The 18685-nt window shown below is 53.1% G+C and overlaps 1 protein-coding gene across 1 annotated transcript; it reads right to left on the reverse strand.

Annotated features, from left to right (window-relative positions):
• Positions 1-6144: 6144 nt before the first annotated feature.
• Positions 6145-13902, reverse strand: LOC149860389 (cytochrome P450 2G1-like). The gene is made up of 9 exons (XM_090051395.1): positions 13409-13902; positions 11640-11802; positions 11146-11295; positions 10263-10423; positions 9383-9559; positions 8973-9114; positions 7752-7939; positions 6674-6815; positions 6145-6350 (listed from the first exon to the last, which is right to left on the reverse strand). The coding sequence occupies exons 1-9, from the start codon at positions 13589-13591 to the stop codon at positions 6145-6147; spliced, it is 1512 nt and encodes a 503-aa protein (XP_089907521.1). The 5' UTR covers positions 13592-13902.
• Positions 13903-18685: the final 4783 nt, after the last annotated feature.

Below are 18685 nucleotides of genomic sequence, written 5' to 3' on the forward strand. Positions count from 1 at the left end.
CACGAGCCCCATGTTCAATCCAAAGAACAAGCACATTCATCCCCCGGGATCCCCCTCTTCCACCACTACGTGCTTATGGCTATTTCTGCAATATAGAGACATAAAAAGAATCAAGGAAAATGCCACGAGGACAACAGCCATAAAGGGGCAGAAGCAACTCCTAAAGGGAAGGTCTTGTGTGAAGTCTTCCTCTGTGACACGTGTCCGTGTGCTGCCTTAGGGTCAGGATGTCCTTTGTCCTGTCCACGCTGTCCTAGGCTGCGTGCTGCAGCCCTCCCTCCCATGGGAGGGTACACAGCTTGTAGCTGGGCAGCACAATCCTACTTCTGCTCTCTCTGGGGGTGAGGGCAATTTCCTGAGCAGGTATTGGTGATTTCAGGGTGAAGTGCTGCAAGATGATGGGTAACATCAGGAAGAGCTCCATGAGGGCCAGGCTTTTGCCCAGGCACACCCCCTTGCCTGCAGGGATAAGCAGAGTCAAGGGTGAATGAGGGAACTCTGGTTGAAAGGTTTTAACAGTAAGACCTGACTGAACTTTTCCCCTGGGAAGGTCTCTGGCTACCAATGGATGGGAGGATGGATCCTATTCTTATCTGCCTGATTTGCCTCATGACCTGCAAACCTTTCCTCTATAGACCTAAGGAGTTCCTGGACCAACGCAGCCAATTTAGGATGAATTCATGAGGTCCGTTCCAACCCTGCTTTCCCATGATCGTGTGACCTCTGAAGAAGGTGCCTGAGATGGCTCCCTGGTCTGGCCCTCCAGGACCAGGGGGTCTGAACCACGATGTGAGCTGGATGGGTTTCAGCTGAATTCACAGAGTAAATGCAGGCCCATCAGTGCTCACTGTCTTTAGGCCCGTAGAGGTTTCTGCTGCTGTTGACAGGAACACCTGGGTGGCTGAAGTATGGAGCCAGGACTATCACTTGTACCTATGGAAAATGGCAGGAAGGGATTGTTCTTCTTGAAGTGGCCTTCCTCATCCAGGAAATGCTCCGGGTGGAAGTTTTCTGGATCCGTGAAGTATTTGGGATTTTGGAGAACTGCGCCCAAGACGGTGCAAATGTGCAGGTGAAGAGAGATGGAAATATTGAACTCTTTCTAATTCCAGCTTCTGCCAGCAGAAAACCCCCCTGCAGCTGAGAATTGTGGGGGAACGGCTTCACTTAGAGTCGAAGGTTTCTCCACGTCTCAGACTACCGCTGGTTGCAGAACTGTGAAATCTCTCGGGCAAAGCAGAGAGAGGCCCCTCAGTGTCCCTCAGTGTTGCCGGGGACCACGTCATGGCAATGGAGTGGCCTGCATCTATTCGGTCTACTCCAGCAGATCCGACTGCCTCAGAAGTTCCTGGGCTGGTCTCGTCCCTTCTTGAAGGTACAGCAGCCTCCACCCCGGCCCCGAGTGCTCTGCAAGGGGCAGAGTATCATGTGTGGGTGGAAGGTTGTTGGTGGACCCTAGAGGCAGCATCTTGGGGTGGAGGTACCCCCAGAAATGGGTGTCGCAGTTGACTTTGTGCAGAACCCCGATGGGAAGGATGTTAGCGAATCTCTGGATCTCGTGGATCCCGGTGTTGGCGTACGGCATCCGGCCTTTGTCGTTCGTGGCTGGGCTGTGGGTCCGCCCTAGGACGCAGTCGATTTCCTCCTGCACCGTCTCTGCGCAGACAGTGTCGGAAGGGGTGGGCTTGGCGTTTGCGCTGTGGGCTCTGATCCACCGGCAATGTCAGCTGTCTAAGGTCAGGCCCAGCCTCAGTGAAAACCCTTTTTCAGCCTATCTTGGGCAGCTAGTGCTTCCCCCAGAAGTGCCCACTTTTTGCTCCTCCTTCTTGATCTTTTGGAAGCCTTCCAGCTTTTCCTAGGAAAGGAGACCCCTTCCCAGCTGGACAGTGTCACTGGCCCCTGGTTTGTGGACCCACTGTGTTAAATGCAGCAGAGACCCACAGTAATAGACAGTTTGTGCCCAATCCCCTTGTCACTTCCAGGCACATGGCAGAGACTTGTGCATGGGTGATTTCCCCCCCTCCCAATGCCTGGTCCAGGGCTTCACAGGGTATCTTGGGCAGAGCTGGGCATGACATCCAGAGCGTCTGAGTCCCATCCCCATCTAATCACCACCGTTACTCATCATGGGTAACTATTGTCTGTGCAGGTTCGGCAGTGTAGTACCAGCTCCAGCCTCCTTCAAATATAAAGTTAAGCACAGCCTCCTTAGCGATTGGCAACCTAAATGAGACTCTGGAGAGGGGAGGCAGGAGCACGGCTCTGCCCTGTACCTCTGGTCTGTGCAGTTGGACTTATGTGTGCAAATTGCCTGTTCCCTGGTGACCGACTGATAACCAAACTGGCGACAAGTCTCTGTCAAAATCACGGTGCCCATAGGCACGGTTGCTTTATTTTATGTGCACATTACCTTGGATTCTGGGTATTTCACCAAGAGCAGGAATCCATATCTCAAGGTGGAGCTCGTCTTTGTCCCAGCAAATAATAACGGATTGCTGTCTCCACCAGGTTTCTGGTGCTTAATTAATTTTGAGGGTTTTGCTTTTCTTGGAAAGGAGGGAATGGAAAGGACTCATTGCACAGAACACCAGCCTGGCATCTGCTATACACCTGGATTTGGCCCCTAAACAAAGAATTCCTCTGTTGCCCCGGCTTTTGGTGACTGTCCAAAAGGGAGGTTTCATTGGGTCTGCTCAAGTTGGTGACTCTATCCTTGAGTTCCCAGCCCGCCGCTACACAGTTCAGTCATGGGTAAGCACCCATGGAAAGCATCATAGGACTGCCCTAACATGTTGTGGCAGTAGTGACCCTCCACTGCTTACCTCTTCCATCCTCGTGAGGAAGGAGTCATTGAAGTCCCAAGGGCAGCTGGGGTCCAGGCTCTGTTCCCTTATCCTCACCCTATGCAGGATGAAATCATGTAGGGCCTTGTAGTGGCTACAAGCCCAATTGTGTGGGCCAGTTACGTACTGCAGGATCCTTGGAAACATCTCAAAGAACTGGGGATGAGGAATCATTTCTGCCTGAGCCCAGCCTTTGCTTTCACTCACCATGACCTTGGAAGAGGCTGAGAGCTATGGGACTCTTGAGCCTGGAAAAGCGCAGGCTCAGGGGGGACCTGGTGGCAGCCTGTACGTATATAAGGGGGGTGCATCAAGATCTGGGGGAACACCTGTTCACTGGAGCGGCCCAAGAGAAGACAAGGTCAAGTGGTCACAAACGCCGCCAAGACCAATTCATAGGTTTCATAGACATCAGGGCTGGAAGGGACCTCGAAAGGTCACTGAGTCCAGCCCCCCGCCCCGGGGGCAGGAAGTCAGCAGGGGTCAAAGGATCCCAGCAAGATAAACATCTACATGTCTCTTAAAGGATTCAGGCTGGACATAAGGAAGAACTTCTTGACTGTCTGAGCCCCCAAGGCTTGGACCAGACTGCCGCCAGAGGTGGTGCAAGCACCTACTCTGGACTCCTTTAAGAGACATTTGGATGATTATCTTGCTGGGGTCCTTTGACCCCTGCTGACTTCCTGCTCCTGGGGCAGGGGGGCTGGACTCGATGATCTCCCGAGGTCCCTTCCAGCCCTGATGTCTATGAAATCTGTGTTCCCTGAGTTTGTTTGTGCTCTCCCATTGAAGTTCTCCCCTTTATCCACGAAGGCTACCCTCACGGAGTCTAAGTCGCACAGAAACACGACCCACCTCAAGCCTGCTTTCGACATGAAGACAGGGCCATGCTTTTCTCTTAATCGGTGTTGGGAGTCCACGTGAATGGGAAGGAAGAAGAGGCAAATGCTGCATTGACCGGCAAGCCGCGCTTAATGCAGGCAGGCAAGGTAAGCATGGCTACAACCTGAGCTGGGCGAGTTCTTCATATAAGACGCTGACTTTTGGTGAGGCTACACCATGCAGAAGCAATGGCCATTGGTCTCCAGAATCACTAGTCCATTCATATCCCACTAGTGATGTGGGGTCTAACAGCACCGTGCCCTGAGCCTACAGCAGAGGCGCTGTGTTGCAAAGATGTGACCGTCAAAATGCACAAATCAAAGCGTGGAAGACGCCTGCTTCATGTTGGCCCGACTGACCGCTGGGGAGCTGCGCTGGAGGGGGCTGAGCCAGGGTCAGCAGAACTCCAGTGCACGGGTTGAAATAGGCTGAACGCCTGCAAGGGAGGGAAGGCACGGAGCCGGAGAGCCTGTCCTGTTGTTTGGCCGGTGGCTTGGGAAAAGGCATAATCCTTCCTAATGATGGAACCTCTCCAGCAGCAGGTAATTAAAGTGCAACCCCAAGGCTAGTTCTGCGGCATGTGATAAAGACCTAGAGCAAAGCTCGGAATTCAGACAAGAGCTCAGAGCTTACGGTAAGATTTCAGGCCAAGGTAAGTAATTTTTTCTCAGGGAAAAATAATGAGCTTGTCTTCCCCCCCGCCCATATCCCAGCCTGCTCTGGGAAAGGCGAAAGGCTGAATGAAACAGCTGTAGCTCTTTTTACTGGCCTCGATTCAGGCAGGGCCACACTCGCAGCTTCCACAGCCATCGTCTTGGTGTCAGTGGCATGGGGTCCATGGTGCTAATGTTCGGAGAAGCTGCAGGGCGGAAGAACTAAAAAGCTCTTGTAAGGCATTGTCAGCCCTACGGGCTTAGGAAGGGCTGGTTCTAGGTCCCTTGTAGGTGGGGCAGAAGGCGCTTCTACCGCAAAGCCCCTTCTGCCCCGGCGAAGAAAAGCATGGAAAGCAGTAGGTTTCCCCGGCAAGGGGCTGCTGGGTGCTGGGGGCAGTGGGAGGAGGGCGATCAGGCAGGGGTGCCACGTGCATGAGTGCACGCACAGATGCATGTGGCCGCCAGGCAGTGTGGAGAGCAGCCCCCACAGCTCTCCACAGGTAAGTCTATGGGGGGAGAGGGGGCTGAGTGGGGAGAATGGATAATTTATTAGTGGGGTGGGGGGGTACAGGCGACACTGCCCACCCCCCACGTCCTCTCCGGGGAAGAGCTGTGCCCTGAGGTGAGTGGCAGCCTGGTCGCGGGGTAGAGCTCTGGCCCAGCACACAAGTGGCTGGTGGTGGGAGAAAGTGAGGGCGGCATGGCCCCCGTCCCTGTTCTCGACTCCTCACATTGCTGGCATTGTGCTGTCATGGGGTTCACGGCCTCAATCTGCCTTCTCGCATCGAGTCCTGCCCTTGCCTACCCAGGCAGGCTGCAGCCCTGTGCATGCTGTGGTTGCACAAATCTGGGGGGTACAAGGTCCCCAGGACCCACATCCTCCCACCCGCACACCACCCCTTGCCCCACACCTCCAGGTCCCAGCCCACCAGTGTGTGGGGCAGGGGCTAGGTGTCCTGCCACATGGTTTAAATAAGTGCAGGGCAGCTATTTGGTGAGCATAAACTCAGTGCAGCCTTTATTCATCCTATCAGCCAGGTGATCAGGCTGGCTGACAGCAGGGATAGTGTGGGGTGAAACAGATGCAGAGTACATTTCTGTTGCATGAAGCTCACGTTGTTGCTCACACTTGATTGGTCACGATTGGTGCTGTGTGCCTTTACAATCTGCTGATTAATGAAGTTATTTAACAACATGTCTTCCCAGGTATGTACCATGTATGACTTATGCTTCTTACCTACTGCGGGAGGCTGGTACTGATCCTTACATCCCAGGATGTTCTGATGTAATTCCACGGGCTCTGATGCACCCTGGGGCTTCCCACACATGCGTAGACTTGCAGACTTTAACTATTACTGCTCTTGGCCTGTCTTATGGCCTACAACACTGCCATTTCTGCAATGTGGAGACGAACAGAAGTATGAAAACCACTGTGGGTATGATGGCAAGCTGTCGGCAGAGTGGGTGCCTGAAGGGGCTTGCTTGGGAGCTCTCCTCAGTGACGTGTATTGGCCATTTTAGGGCAAAAAGGTCCTTTGCAAGTTGCTCATGAAATCATGGGGCCTCTACGCAACCAAGCAATGTTTGTCAGGTAACACAAACTGTGGATCATCTCCTGAGATGCCCTATAGCACTCCAATGCACCCCCAAGATTTGGCAACACCAACACCGGCGCAGAATATTGGGAGCGGATTATATAAAAATCCTGGAGTGGAGACATGAAGGAGAAGGAGGTCCTTTGCCCTGTTGCATGCCTGTTCCACGTCCTAGGCACTGTCGTGCGGCCCTTCCTCCCGCGGGAGAGCGTAGAGCTGGTAGCTGGGAGGAACAATTCCAGGTCCATTTGATTTTGGGGTGAGATCGATTTCCTGCGGCTCTTTTGGCGATTTCAGGGTGAAGCGCTGCAGGATGGTGGTCAGCATCAGGAAGAGCTCCATGAGGGCCAGGCTCTTGCCCAGGCACACCCTCTTTCCTGCAGGGATAAGCAGAGCAAAGGGCAAATAAATGAACTCCAGTCTGCAAGGGTCTAACAGGAGACCTGGCTGAGCTATGCGGCCTGGAGGGTCTCTGGCTAAGGATAAATGGGAGGAAGGATTCTGTGCTCACTTCACCATCTATAAATGCCACACCCTCTGCAGACCTACAAGCTTTTTGTCCCAGGAAAAGCAGCCCTTTCAGGATGGTGAGGCAATAGTCGCAGAGGAGTGAACTGGTTCTTCCAGTGTCCTGTCTCATGCAAGTCTTGGAGTGGGGAGTCGAACCCAGTAGGGTTGGGAATGGAGCCGTCACTCATACCTGTGCCGAACGGCAGGAAGCAATCGTTCTTTTTTAAGTGGCCGTCCTCATCCAGGAAATGCTCCGGGTGAAAGCTTTTTGGATCCTTGAAGTATTTGGGGTCCTGGAGAGTTAGGCCCAAGACTGTGCAGACATCTGTATCCTGGGAAAGAGAGGTGGGAACACAGCAGGAACGGGAGTTAAACCCTTTCCAGTTGAAACTTCTGCCAGCAGACGAAGTCTCCTGCAGCTGGGAATTATAGGGAAATGTCTCCACCTACAGTCAGGTGTTTCCCAATATCTCAGGCCGAGAGGATGTTAACTCTACCACTGGTGACAGACCTCTGAAATCTTTTGGGCAATGTAGCAAGAGGCCCTGCAATGCAGTATGGTTTGGAGCCCACTCTTGCCAATGGGATCACTGTTATAGGACTGGCCTCCTCCACTTCATGTAATCATAGAAAATGAGGGCTGGCAGGGACCTAAGGAGGTCACAAAACCCGTCTAGACAAAGCCTTGACTGGGACGATGTGGTTGGGGCTGGTCCTGCTCTGAGCAGGGGGTTGGACTAGATGTGACCTCCCCAGGTCCCTTCCAACTCTCATTTTCTATGACTGAATAGAGGGGAGGAATCGTGTCCCCCGATCTGCTGCCACGGGCTCTGATCCTACCCATGCACCCAGCATCTTGTTAGCATTCTTGGCAACAAGGGCATGCTGCTGGCTCATATTCAGCTTCTTGTCCACTGTCACCCCCAGATCCTTCTCTGCAGAGCTCCTGTCCAGCCTATCACTCCCAGCCTGTACCAGGGCATGGGTCTGTTCTATCCTAAGGGCAGGACTTGGCACTTGTCCTTGTTGAACCTCATGAGATTCCTTTTGTTCCAGCCCTCCAATTTGTCTAGATCTCCCCGAATCCTAGCCCTGCTCCTTGGGTTTAATCATATCAAAAAGACCATGCTATCGAAAGAGGTCCCTGTGTGAAAGAGGTACTCATCCCTTCTGAACATCAGGCAGCCTCCAACCCCAGACCAGAGTGCTCTGTTGGAGGAGATTATGAGGCATGAATGAAACATTCCCGGTAACCCTCGAGGCGGCACCTTGGGGAGAAGGTACCCCCGGAAGTGGGTGTCGCAGGTGACTTTGTGTGGGACCCCGAGGGGGAGGATGTTAGCCAGTCTCTGGATCTCGTGGATCACGGCGTTGGTGTATGGCATCCGGCCGCGGTCGTTCATGGCTGGGCTGTGGGTCCGCCCTATGACGCGGTCGATTTCCTCTCTCACCTTGTCTGCGGAGACAGGATTGGAAGGGGTGGGCTTGGTGTTTGTGCCGCAGGCTCTGATCCCCCAGCAATGTCAGATGTGTAAGGACAGGCCCCGCCTCAGTGAAAACCCTTCCTCAGCCTATCTCGCGTGGCCACTGCTGCCTCCAGAAGTGCCCACCTTTTGCTCCCCCTCCTCGGGCTCTTCTAAGCCTTCCAGGTCTTCCTAGGAGAGAAGGCACCTTCCCAACTGGATGGTGTCACTCGTCTCTGGTCCGAGGATCCATTGTGTTAAATGCAGCACAGATCCACAGTGAGAGACGTTCAGTGCCCCCAGCCCATTCTCATCTACAGGCACAAGGCAGAGAATGATATTCCTTCCATCTTGAGCAGGGTAAATGTCCAGTGCCTGGTCCAGGGCTGCACAAGGCATCTTGGGCAGAGCTGGGAGCGAGACCCTTGACATCCCACCCCCATCTAACCACTGCCATTGCTTTCCATGGATAACAGTTCTCTGTGCAGGTTTGGCAATTTAGTACCAGCTTTGGGATCCCTAAAATATAAAGCTAATCACTGGTTTATTCAGTGGTGATGCGTAAGGGGTGCACATGCACCCCCTGAGAGTGCTGGTGTACCCCTTCAGAGCCAGTGCTTCCTACGTAGGTGGTGGGCAAGGAAAGTAGGCAGGAGCACCGGCACCCTCCCTGCGAGCACTGGCCAGGAACTGGGGGCACAGGGAAAAGTACCACTGGGACTTCTAGGTGTCCCACTTACACTTTCTCGTTCTTGTCTCTGTTCCTCCCCGCCGCCCCCATGGTCCCTGATTGGCTGCTGCAGGGGCATGTGACCCCCCCGATGCAGGAGGCACCTGTCACCCATGGCTTTGTTAGCGTTTGGCAGGATTAATGAGCCTCTTGGGAAGGGAGGTAGGAGCGAAGCTCAGATATGTGCATCTGATCTGTGCAGGTGGACTTCTGAGTGTAGATCTCCAATTCCCTGGTATCCAGGCAGAAATCAGAGTGCACGTAAGTGCAACAGGTTTATTTCCTGTCCACCTTACCTTGGACCTCTGGGTATTTCACCAAGAACAGGAATCCGAATCTCAAGGTGGAGCTCGTTGTCTCTGTCCCAGCAAAGAATAACTGGATTGCTGTCTCCACCAGGTTTCTGGTGGTGAATTCACTCTGTGGGTTTTGCTTTTCCTGGAAAGGAGGGAATGGTAAGGACTCAGCACATAACACCTGTTTGATGTCTGGTATACACCTGAATTTGGCCCTTTAACAAAGAACACCTCTGTTGCCCTGGGTTTGGGTGAGTGTCCGAAGGTGAAGTTTTATTGGGTCTGCTCAAGTTGGTGACTCTAGCCCTGAGTTCCCAGCCTGCTGCTTCATAGCTCAGTTGGGTGAGTGTCCATGAAAAGTATCACAGGCCCACCCTAACATGTAACGGCATCAGTGACCCCCTGTTTACCTCTTCCATCCTGATGAGGAAGAAGTCAATGAAGTCTCGAGGGCAGCTGGGGTCCAGGCTCTGCTGGTTTATCCTGATCCTCTCCAGGATGAAATTGTGTAGGGCCTTGTAGTGGTTACGAGCCTGATTGTGTGGGCCGGGTATGTATTGCATGATCCTTGGAAACGTCTCGTAGAACTGGGGATGAGGAAAAAGGGAGTCAGGTCAATGGACTGGAAAGCTCTGTTCTCACTGGTGGATCAGGGGACACCATGAGTTAAGACCAACACTGGCATCATCCATTTAGTCTGTTCAATGACACGCATGTCAAGTTTAGAAATGACTAAGAATCCTTAGTCCCGTCATTCATACCCCATCTCCAGATCTTGACCCATGGCAGGTTCTCTTCCTTGCACCCATCTGTTCTTGACCTCCCCGCTGAGTTTGACTCAAGCCTTGGCTTCTGCTCTGACTTAGGTACTTGCTCAAAGTGTTCCTTGTGTCCTGTGGGTTGCGTGTCTGCTGCCTTTGCCCACAGGATATTGGCTTTATCCCCTGATACACTCTACTGACACGATGCAGGTAGGAAAGTAACAGTGCAAGGTCCTCAATCCCTTATTCGTTGACTTTTGTGGAGGAAGATGGGGCCTCTCTGAGAAGGCAGAACACACAAGGGTTGAGAAACTCGGAGCTTTCATGACAGTCTCTTCCTGGATAAGGGGAGCATGCACAGCAATGGGAGAGATGCTCTCAGGCTGTTGGAGGCCCTGAGTCCACACTGAGGGTAGGGGTTTGGGATGGCTGCAGTGTGGACAGGGTTTAGGTCCCATTATTCCACTGGCAGAGATGGGAGAGTTTTGCACACACCTGATCCTCCTTCTGCCCCAGAAACATCACCTACCATAGTCGAGAGCTTGCTCAGATCCAAGAACAAGTTGTTGATGCTGCCCATCAAGTTCAGGAACTTCTGGTCCTTGTAGTCAAAGCGGTTCCCAAAGACAATGGAGCAGATGACGTTGGCAATCGAGTGTGTGACGGCAAGGGTAGGGTCAAAGGGAGAACCTGGTGGTGGGGAGACAACAGGGTCAATGACCACCTTCCTTCCACTCTTAGGAGTGTCAAGCTGTGGAGACCCCTGACACCATGGGGGTAAAGTTTTAATTATAAGTGTCCCCCAAAGCCTGGGGTAAGGGTATGACCTGAAAACTTCTGCAGTTGTATGTAGGCTCAGGTTTAGCTGGCCCAGATCCAGCTGACAGTCACGGGTGTTGTGATGGGGACCTTGGCACCGACTGCAAACATTCGAGAGGGTAACATGAGGGGTGAGGTGGCACGGAGCCCTGCCCTATGCACTGCTGTGCTGTTTGGCACAGCTGAGATAGGGAGCTGAGACTGGGGTGTGTCTTCCTATGCTGTCATTGGTGCTGTGGAGTGCAGTAGACATGTGCCTTTAGAAAGGGGGATGTGAGCTGCTGGAGGAAGTTCCCCAGGGTATGAAGGTCCCCAAGGAATAGAGCCCACAGCGCTGGCAGGCTGGTCTGGATTTTAAGAAAAACCTGTCACTTCCAGGGTGTCCTCTTAGATAACTCCCCTGGCAGTGATGGGAGCTGCTGGACTCTGAGGACTCGAATAAACCTAGGCCCCTCCTTGAAACCTGGAGTTGGGAGTGGAGCTCCATGGAAAGCAGGTGTCTTGGGTATTTTATTATCCATGTCACTTAACCAGAACCAGACAAGAAGCATCTGAGTTCACACCACCTGCAGAGCGGTTTAGAAAGCACCAACCTTTGTTTTTCATCATCTCTTCTACCAGGTGCTGAGATTCTTCCTGGATCCGCTCCTCAATGCTTTTTTTCCCCATCCCGAAGTTCCTCAGGGTTGAAGCGGAGAATCGCCGGAGCTGCTTCCAGCGTTCCCCGTTAGCCATGACGACACCTGGATGGAGGGAAGTGTGTAGGCAACCAAGTCATGTGACATCCAGTACAAGGAACTAGGGCTGTGCGAAGCTTTGGGTGCTGATTCAATTCGCAGGAGATTCGGCTCAGTTGGGTAGCCGAATCTCTGAATCCAAATTAAATCGGGGAACCAATTAAAAAGGTCTGACTCAACTGGAAGGTGTCCAAATTGTTTCGGAAAATATTTGGAGACCAACAAGGTGCACCAAGTGCAGTGCTGTGGCATAGAGGATAAAAGCTGTGAGCTATAAGTAAATGTGATGTGACCTATAGTCAACCTTGAACTGGGGCAGTCATCAGAGCCCAGCCCTTGCTCTCGCTCACCGTGACCGTGGGAGAATCTGTCCACTGACTCCAGTCTTGCTCTCCCATTGAACTCTTCTGCTTGGTCCTCCAGGGCTTCCCTGATGGAGTCGTAGTCACAGAGAAACACGGCCTGCCGCAGGCCCAGATTCACTGTGAAAACGGGGCCGTACTTCTCTTTCACCTGTGTTAGGAGTTGGTATGAATGAGAAGCCATGAGGGTCAGATGCTGCCATGACCAGCAAGGTGCACTTGACCCAGGCAGCAGTGCGATATGTGGCCATAGCCTGAGCTGGGTGAGTTCATCATAAGGTACTGACTCTTGGTGAAATTACACTGTGTAGAAGCAATGGATGTTGGCCCATGAAACCCTGGATCAGTTCATATCCCACTGCTGGGCCATTTGGACTCTGCGGAGAATCCAGCACTTCAGGGGGACTTCTTATCACTGTTCCAGTAGTGCCCAGACATGAAAGAGGATATGGGAGCTCCTGGTAGTAAGCTGTGAATGTATTGAGGAGGTAGACCTGTCCCAAAGGTCTGATGAGGCACAGTATTCTGGCCCCATTGACCACTGAGGAGCTGAGCCGGACAGGTTTGGGCCCTTGGTCACCAGAGCCTTCACACGCATGTTTAACTGGATACATAAGCTGGCTGGAGGGAAATGCAAGGAGTGAAAAACCCCATGTAACAGATGCCCGGCACGTCATTTAGGTAGTGACTCAAGAAAGGATGGAACTGGCTTAGCAAGCCTTATCAATGCAGGTTATAACTGTGCACCTCAGCATGTAGTTACATGGCATTTAATGAGGACCTAGATCGATTGGAGAATGGTATATCACGCAAGAGCTTGTCTGTAATTGGTCACTTACCCATCCAGGCATGTGCTGAGAAAAAGAGAGTGGATTGTGGTGTGGAGTGCAGCCTTCGGTCATCTGGTCCATTTCTTTTCTGTTCACACCTTGGACCTCCAAAGCATTTAATCCTTTGCCCCAGAATGTGACGCAGACTGCCAAGGTGAGCCCTGAGGATGCTGGCGGGTGCTGGGTGCCACCCAAGAGCTCCCCGTGGTGCTGGGTGCCAATCGGGGAGCTGCTTGGAACTTGGCAGGAAGCAATGTGAGGAGCAAAGAGCGTGCACATTGCCACCCCTGCACAGCACTCAGCAGACCTGTTTTGGGATTCAGAGCACCCGGAGGGGAGGTCCCTGCCCCACTCTTATAATGCAGGTTCTCTGCAGGACACCACAACTCCAGAGCAGAGCTGGTGCTGGCAGTGATCAAAAGCCTTGTGGTTTGGGTTCTTGCACAAGAAGTAGGTGACCAGGGCATTGGGATCCCTTGAGCCTTGGGGAACCATGATTTAAGTAGGACCCTACCCACAACCCCAGTGCCAGGCCTGTGGGTTGCATGACGGGGCCCTTTTCACACCTGCTGGAGCCACCTCCTGGGCCACCAGGAATGGTCTGCTTGGGGACAGCAAGCTAGAGGAGTTTAACTGCAGCCCAGTGAAGATCATTCTTCAGTAGAAGGTGGGGTGTAGTCTGGGCCCAAGTCCCAGGCGTCAGGACTGTATCGGTTTCTAAGCCATTGCATGAGCAGTCCTGCGAGCTGGCCCTGCTGTTATGCACATAGTCCCGAGATAGTGGGGTTTGTGCTAGCGCAGGTGCTGAGCTTTGCTAGAGTTCCTGGTTGCCATCGCCAGCCCTCTCTGGGGAGCAGGTGGTTGAGGGAAATGGCTCCACAAGTAGACCAGTATGAAGACGAGGGCTCTGGGGTAGAGATGACTCACCTTCCACAGCGTTTCAAGCATCCCCTTGTTCCAGGAGTGCAGCAGGTAGCCACAGAGTTCGAGAAATGTTGGCCCTGGGGGGAGTTTGCTTGTTCGTTGTCGCCGTTTCCACTCCCAAAAGATCATCAGGCAAGCAGCACAGGCTGCCAGGAGGAGAGTCGCTGCATCTCTAAGCTCCATCATGCCAAAATGCTGGCAGACCAAGAGCCGTGCCAAGAGTTGTCTGATCTGATCTACTTCATGCTCACCTGCCTGGGCTGTGTGTGTATTTATACTGTACCGGGCAAGCAGCAACCCCAAATCAGGAAGTCATGAGAGATTTGGCTGGTATGCCCCTGAGGCATCATACACGCGCACATGGCCAGTATCTGCAGACACGAGACAAGGAAAGCCAAGGATTCCATGGAAGTCAAGCTGGCAACCAAAATTAAAGACAAGAAAAAGTCCTTCAATAGGGAGCAATTGTGGGACCCTATGAAACATGGAGGGGAAGCCCACAGTTGACCCTGGCAAAAAGGCAGAGCTCTTCTCAATGATTACTTTGCATTAGTATTCCTGAAATCAGACAAGAACTGGTCACCAGACCAGGGGCACAGAGAATATGGCAATGACAGCGGTCCTCATAAAACCAGTCCAGAACAGGTGAAGATACTCTTAGATCAGATGGACACTTTCAAGTTGGCTGGTCCAGATGACCTTCACCTGAGAGTGCTGAAAGAGCTGGCCAAGCTCATAGCTGAGCTTCTGGCGGAGCTGTTCGAGGAATTGTAGAACTCAGGAGTTGTCCCTAATGACTGGAAGAAGGCAAACATGGTACCCATCTTTAAGAAGGGAAAGAGGGATGATCCTGTCAACTGTAGACCAGTCAGTCTGACTTCAGTCCTGGGGAAGATCTTTGAAAAAATTGTCAAGGAGGACATCGCCCACAAGCTCACATCTGGTTGGGTCCTGAGAAGCACCCAGCATGGCTTTGTAGAGGGGAGGTCATGCCTAACAAATCTGGTGTCCTTTTATGACCAGGTAACTAACCACCTGAACGTGGGACAGGAGGCGGACATCATCTACCTGGATTTCAGCAAGACCTTTGATACTGTGTCCCATGAAATCCTCCCAGTTAAGTTGGAGAGTTCTGGCCTAGACCAGGCTACAGTGAGGTGGGTTGGGAACTGGCTTAGCAGCCAAACCCAATTGATGGGGTGGCCTCATCCTGGAAGGCTGTCTCCAGGGATGTACCCCAGGGATCAGTGCTTGGGCCCATACTTTTTAATACCTTTATTAATTGCTTGGAGGAGGGAGTGGAAAGTGCAATGATTAAGTCTGCAGATGATACCAAACTGTGGGGACAAGCAGGCATACTGGAGGACAGGTCAAGGATTCAGGATGACCTTGACAGTCTGGTCGTATGGGCTGAACAGAACTGGGTGAGGTTAAACAGAGACAAATGCTGGGTCCTTCATCTGGGTAGGTAGGAAGAACCCTCACCATATCTATATGATGGGTGGTGGTCCACTGGATGGCACTGCATCCAAAAGAGACCTAGGAGTGACAATCGACCAGAAGGTGAATATGAGCCACCAGTGTGTTGAAGTTGCCAACAGGGCAAATAGTACTCTGTTGGTGTATCAGCAGATGTGTCACCAACAGATCCAGAGAGGTGCTCCTCCCCCTCTATTCAGCATTGGTGAGGCCACAGCTGGAGTACTGCATCCAATTGTAGGCATTGCACTACAAGAGGGATGTGGACAAGCTCAAAAGGGCACAGAGAAGGGCCTCCCACATGATCAAGGGCCTGGGGGACAACTCCTGTGAGGAGAGACTTTGGGATCTGGGACTGTTCAGCCTGAGCAAAAGAAGGCTGAGAGGCGACTTGAAAGTCACCTACAATATGTCAAAGGAGAATACCAGGACCTAGGTAAACCACTTTTCAGAAAAGTTGCTGAACAGAGGGGAAGAATCACTGCCCTGGATCTGCTGGCATCGCTCCTACCAATGCAGCCCAGGAGGCCAGTCGCCTTCTGGGCACCAAGGGTATACTGCTGACTCACATCCAGCTTGTTGTCCACTGTCACCCCAAGGTCTTTTCCTGCAGAAGAGGAGAAGGAAGAGAGCTCAGTGGAGCAGAAGGCTCAAGGGCTTTATTCATAATTCCTCCTTTGCTTTCTTATATGGGACTGGCAGTGTCACCATCCGTATGGGTTTGATTTATGGCACTCACCTCAAGCTCAGAAATGACTCTCAGAATCCCCAGCCCCTTACAGTCTCCCCCATCTTGGTGCACAGTGTGATCTCTGCCTTGGGCACATCTGCTCTTCATAGACTTTAGGGCTGGAAGGGACCTCGGAAGATCATCGAGTCCAGCCCCAATTTCATCAAGTCTCTTGACTCCCGCTTAAGCTAAACTCCAGCCTTGATGGCTGTCTTGACTTGGATTCCTGCTCTAACCATTTCTTATGCCCTGGGGCTTGTGTGTGTGCTGTGTGTTCCCAGAAGATAGGGCTTAGGTCCCTGATGTGCCCAAATGGCATTGTGTATTTTGGGAAGGATCAGTGCAGGGGCCTTGAGGCCACATTCATTGGATCGAGATGCTAGTGTGGCAGTCCCCTCCTGGGCCCATGGTAGTGAAGAGGAATATCCAGTACAGGAATGATGGGTTCTCTGCATGTTGAAGCCCCTGAGCCCCAGCTGACGATGGGTTTATGGGCTTCCTGTATTGTGGTTTCAGTGGAGCAACTTTATCCCATTGACAAAGACTGGAGCATGTTGCAGATCCCCTGACTCTCCACCTGCTCTGGATACATCTCTTACTAAACTCCAGATGCTGCTTATATCCGAGGAAAAGTTGTTGATGGCACCCATCAAGGTCAGGAACTTCTGATCCTTGTAGCTGAAGCAGATCCCAAAGACAGTGAAGCAGAAGTCATTAGCAGATACTGCATGTGTGATGATGAGGGTGGGGTCGAAGGGAGAACCTGGTGATGGAGAAACAACAGGGTCAATGACCACCTTCCTTCCAATTTTAAGAGTATCAAATTGTGAAGACTTCTGACAACATGGCGGTAAGTGTTAATGATGTATCAAAGCCTGTGGTGAAGGTGTGACCTCAAAGCTTCTGGAGTTGTATGTAGGCTCAGGTTTAATTTGCAGGCCCGGACACAGCGCACAGTCAATGGGTGCTGCAATAGGGACCGTGGCAATGGCTGCAAACATGCCGGAGGTTAATATGTGAGCGGCGAGCTGGCACAGAGCCCCATCCTATGCACAGCCGAGCTAGGGAGCTGAGGCTTGGGCACGTCTGCCTGTTCTGTGGGGAGTACAGCAGAGCTGCATCCTTAGAAAGGGAGATGTGAGCTCCTGGAAAGAGCTAACCAAGGTAAGACGCTGCTTAAAGAACAGGGCCCAGCAGTGCTGGGCGGCTGGTCTGGATTTTGAGACGAATCCGGCATTTCCAGGGATGCCCGCTTGAGGCCAGCAGAGATCTCCCCTAGGAGCGATGGGACATGCTGCGCTCTGAGGACTTGGGGAACCCTACAGCAGTGGCGTTTCAGGGACAGGGTCCCAGCCCTGCCCTGGGGAACGGGCCATGATTGGTCTGCAGTGGGAAGCAGGACATTGTAAAAGGAGAAGGTTTAGAGAGCGCTGTGCTAAGCGGCCCGGCGTGGGGAAACACCACTGGCGGCTGCAAGAGGAGAGGGCTCCTAAGGAGAAACTCTGTGCACTGAACTCTCAGGATCTGCGGGGACCAGGACAAGCCTGACTGAGGATTGTCCCTCCCTGAAAGATAAGTAAAGATAAGAGACGCTGAGGGTCATCCCCGCAGAAACCCGAGCAGGGGCCCCAGGGAAGAAGCAGCCAGTGGATAAATGGCTGGTGTATACCAGATGAGTGAAGGAAGGAGAAGGAGAAGGAGAAAGCGAGCCGGCCTACTGGGAAAAGTGGGGAACAAGAGGAAAACTGAGGCAGCTGGACTAAAGGAAAGAGTTATTCCATCCTGCTGGTGGGGAGAGCCGAGCAGGGGCACAGAGTCCCTGGCAGAGCACACCTGGGAGAAGGGATGATAAATCTGAGGCATTTATTTGTCGATTCTGATTTATAAAGTAACAAAGACTATCAAGGGCCACAGCTAAGAAGCCCTTTCTTTGGTTTAATTAATTCATACTGGAGAATCATAGAATCACCGAGTGGGAAGGGACCGAGACGGACCGAGTCCGACCCCCGCCATGGGCAGGAAGGAGTGCTGGGGGTGGAGGGGTCACAAGACCCCAGCCAGGTGCCTGTCCAGTCCCCTCTGGAAGACCCCCAGGGAAGGGGAGAGCACCACCGGTCTGGGAGCCTGTTCCAGGCTCTGGCCACCCTTACCGTGAAGTCGTTCTTCCTAATATCCAACCTAAACCTCTCCTCCTGCAGCTTGTGGCCATTGTTCCTGGTGACCCCAAGGGGGGCCCTGGGGAACACACTTCCCCCGAGTCCCTGCCGGTGGCCCCTGAGAAGGCTGTAGCAGCCACAAGATCCCCCTCAGCCTCCTCTTGCGGAGACCGAAGAGATTCGGGTCCCTCAGCCTCTCCTCATCGGGCCCCCGACCATACGAGTGGCCTCCTCTGGACCCTCTCCCGGTTCCCCACGTCCCTCGTGAAGTGCGGCGCCCAGCGCTGGACACAGGACTCCAGCTGCGGCCTGACCGGCGCCGCACGAGGGGGAGCAAGACCTCTCTGGCCCTGTCAGTGATGCCCCTGTTGATGCGGGACAGGGTGCGGTCGGCTCTGCCTACTGCTTCCTCGCATTGGCGACTCGAATTCATCGTGGAGTCGATCCTGACTCCAAGATCCCTCTCTGCCCCTGTGCTGCCGAGAGGGGCAGCCCCAACCTATACCCATAATGCTGGTTCCCTCTCCCCAGGTGCAGCACCCTGCACTTGTCCTCGTTGAACCGCATCCTGTTCAGATCCGCCGGCTTCTCCAACCTATCCGGGTCTGCCTGGATGCGGCCCCTGCCTGCCGGTGCATCACTTTCCCCCCCAGCCTGGTGTCATCAGCGCACTTGAGCAGGGTGCTCTCGCACCCACCTTCGAGGCAGCCCCGTTGCAAAGATCTGGCAGCTGAAAGGAACAGGGCAAAGCACAGACGATGCCTGCCCCACGTCAGCCCCACTGGCTGGAGGGGCCTGGGCAGCAGTCGGCAGAACCCTGATGCGTGCGCTGAAACAAACTGCGCGCGTGAGAGAAAGCAAGCACGGCGCCAGAGAGCCTCGCGTGCTGGGGACCAGTCCTGTTGTTTTGCCAGT

Source organism: Crocodylus siamensis, chromosome 6, assembly GCF_052110815.1.
Source record: "Crocodylus siamensis isolate JL-2025a chromosome 6, ASM5211081v1, whole genome shotgun sequence".
Lineage (NCBI taxonomy): Eukaryota > Metazoa > Chordata > Crocodylia > Crocodylidae > Crocodylus > Crocodylus siamensis.

Excerpts from the sequence above, each read along its gene's own strand:
- LOC149860389 (XM_090051395.1), bottom strand. The coding sequence starts at position 13,591 with ATGATGGAGCTTAGAGATGCAGCGACTCTCCTCCTGGCAGCCTGTGCT. Across the intron at positions 9,115-9,382 it reads TCCTCATCAGGATGGAAGAG|GAAAAGCAAAACCCACAGAG; the intron begins GTAAACAGGGGG and ends CCTCCTTTCCAG. Across the intron at positions 6,351-6,673 it reads CTTCCTGCCGTTCGGCACAG|GAAAGAGGGTGTGCCTGGGC; the intron begins GTATGAGTGACG and ends TTATCCCTGCAG.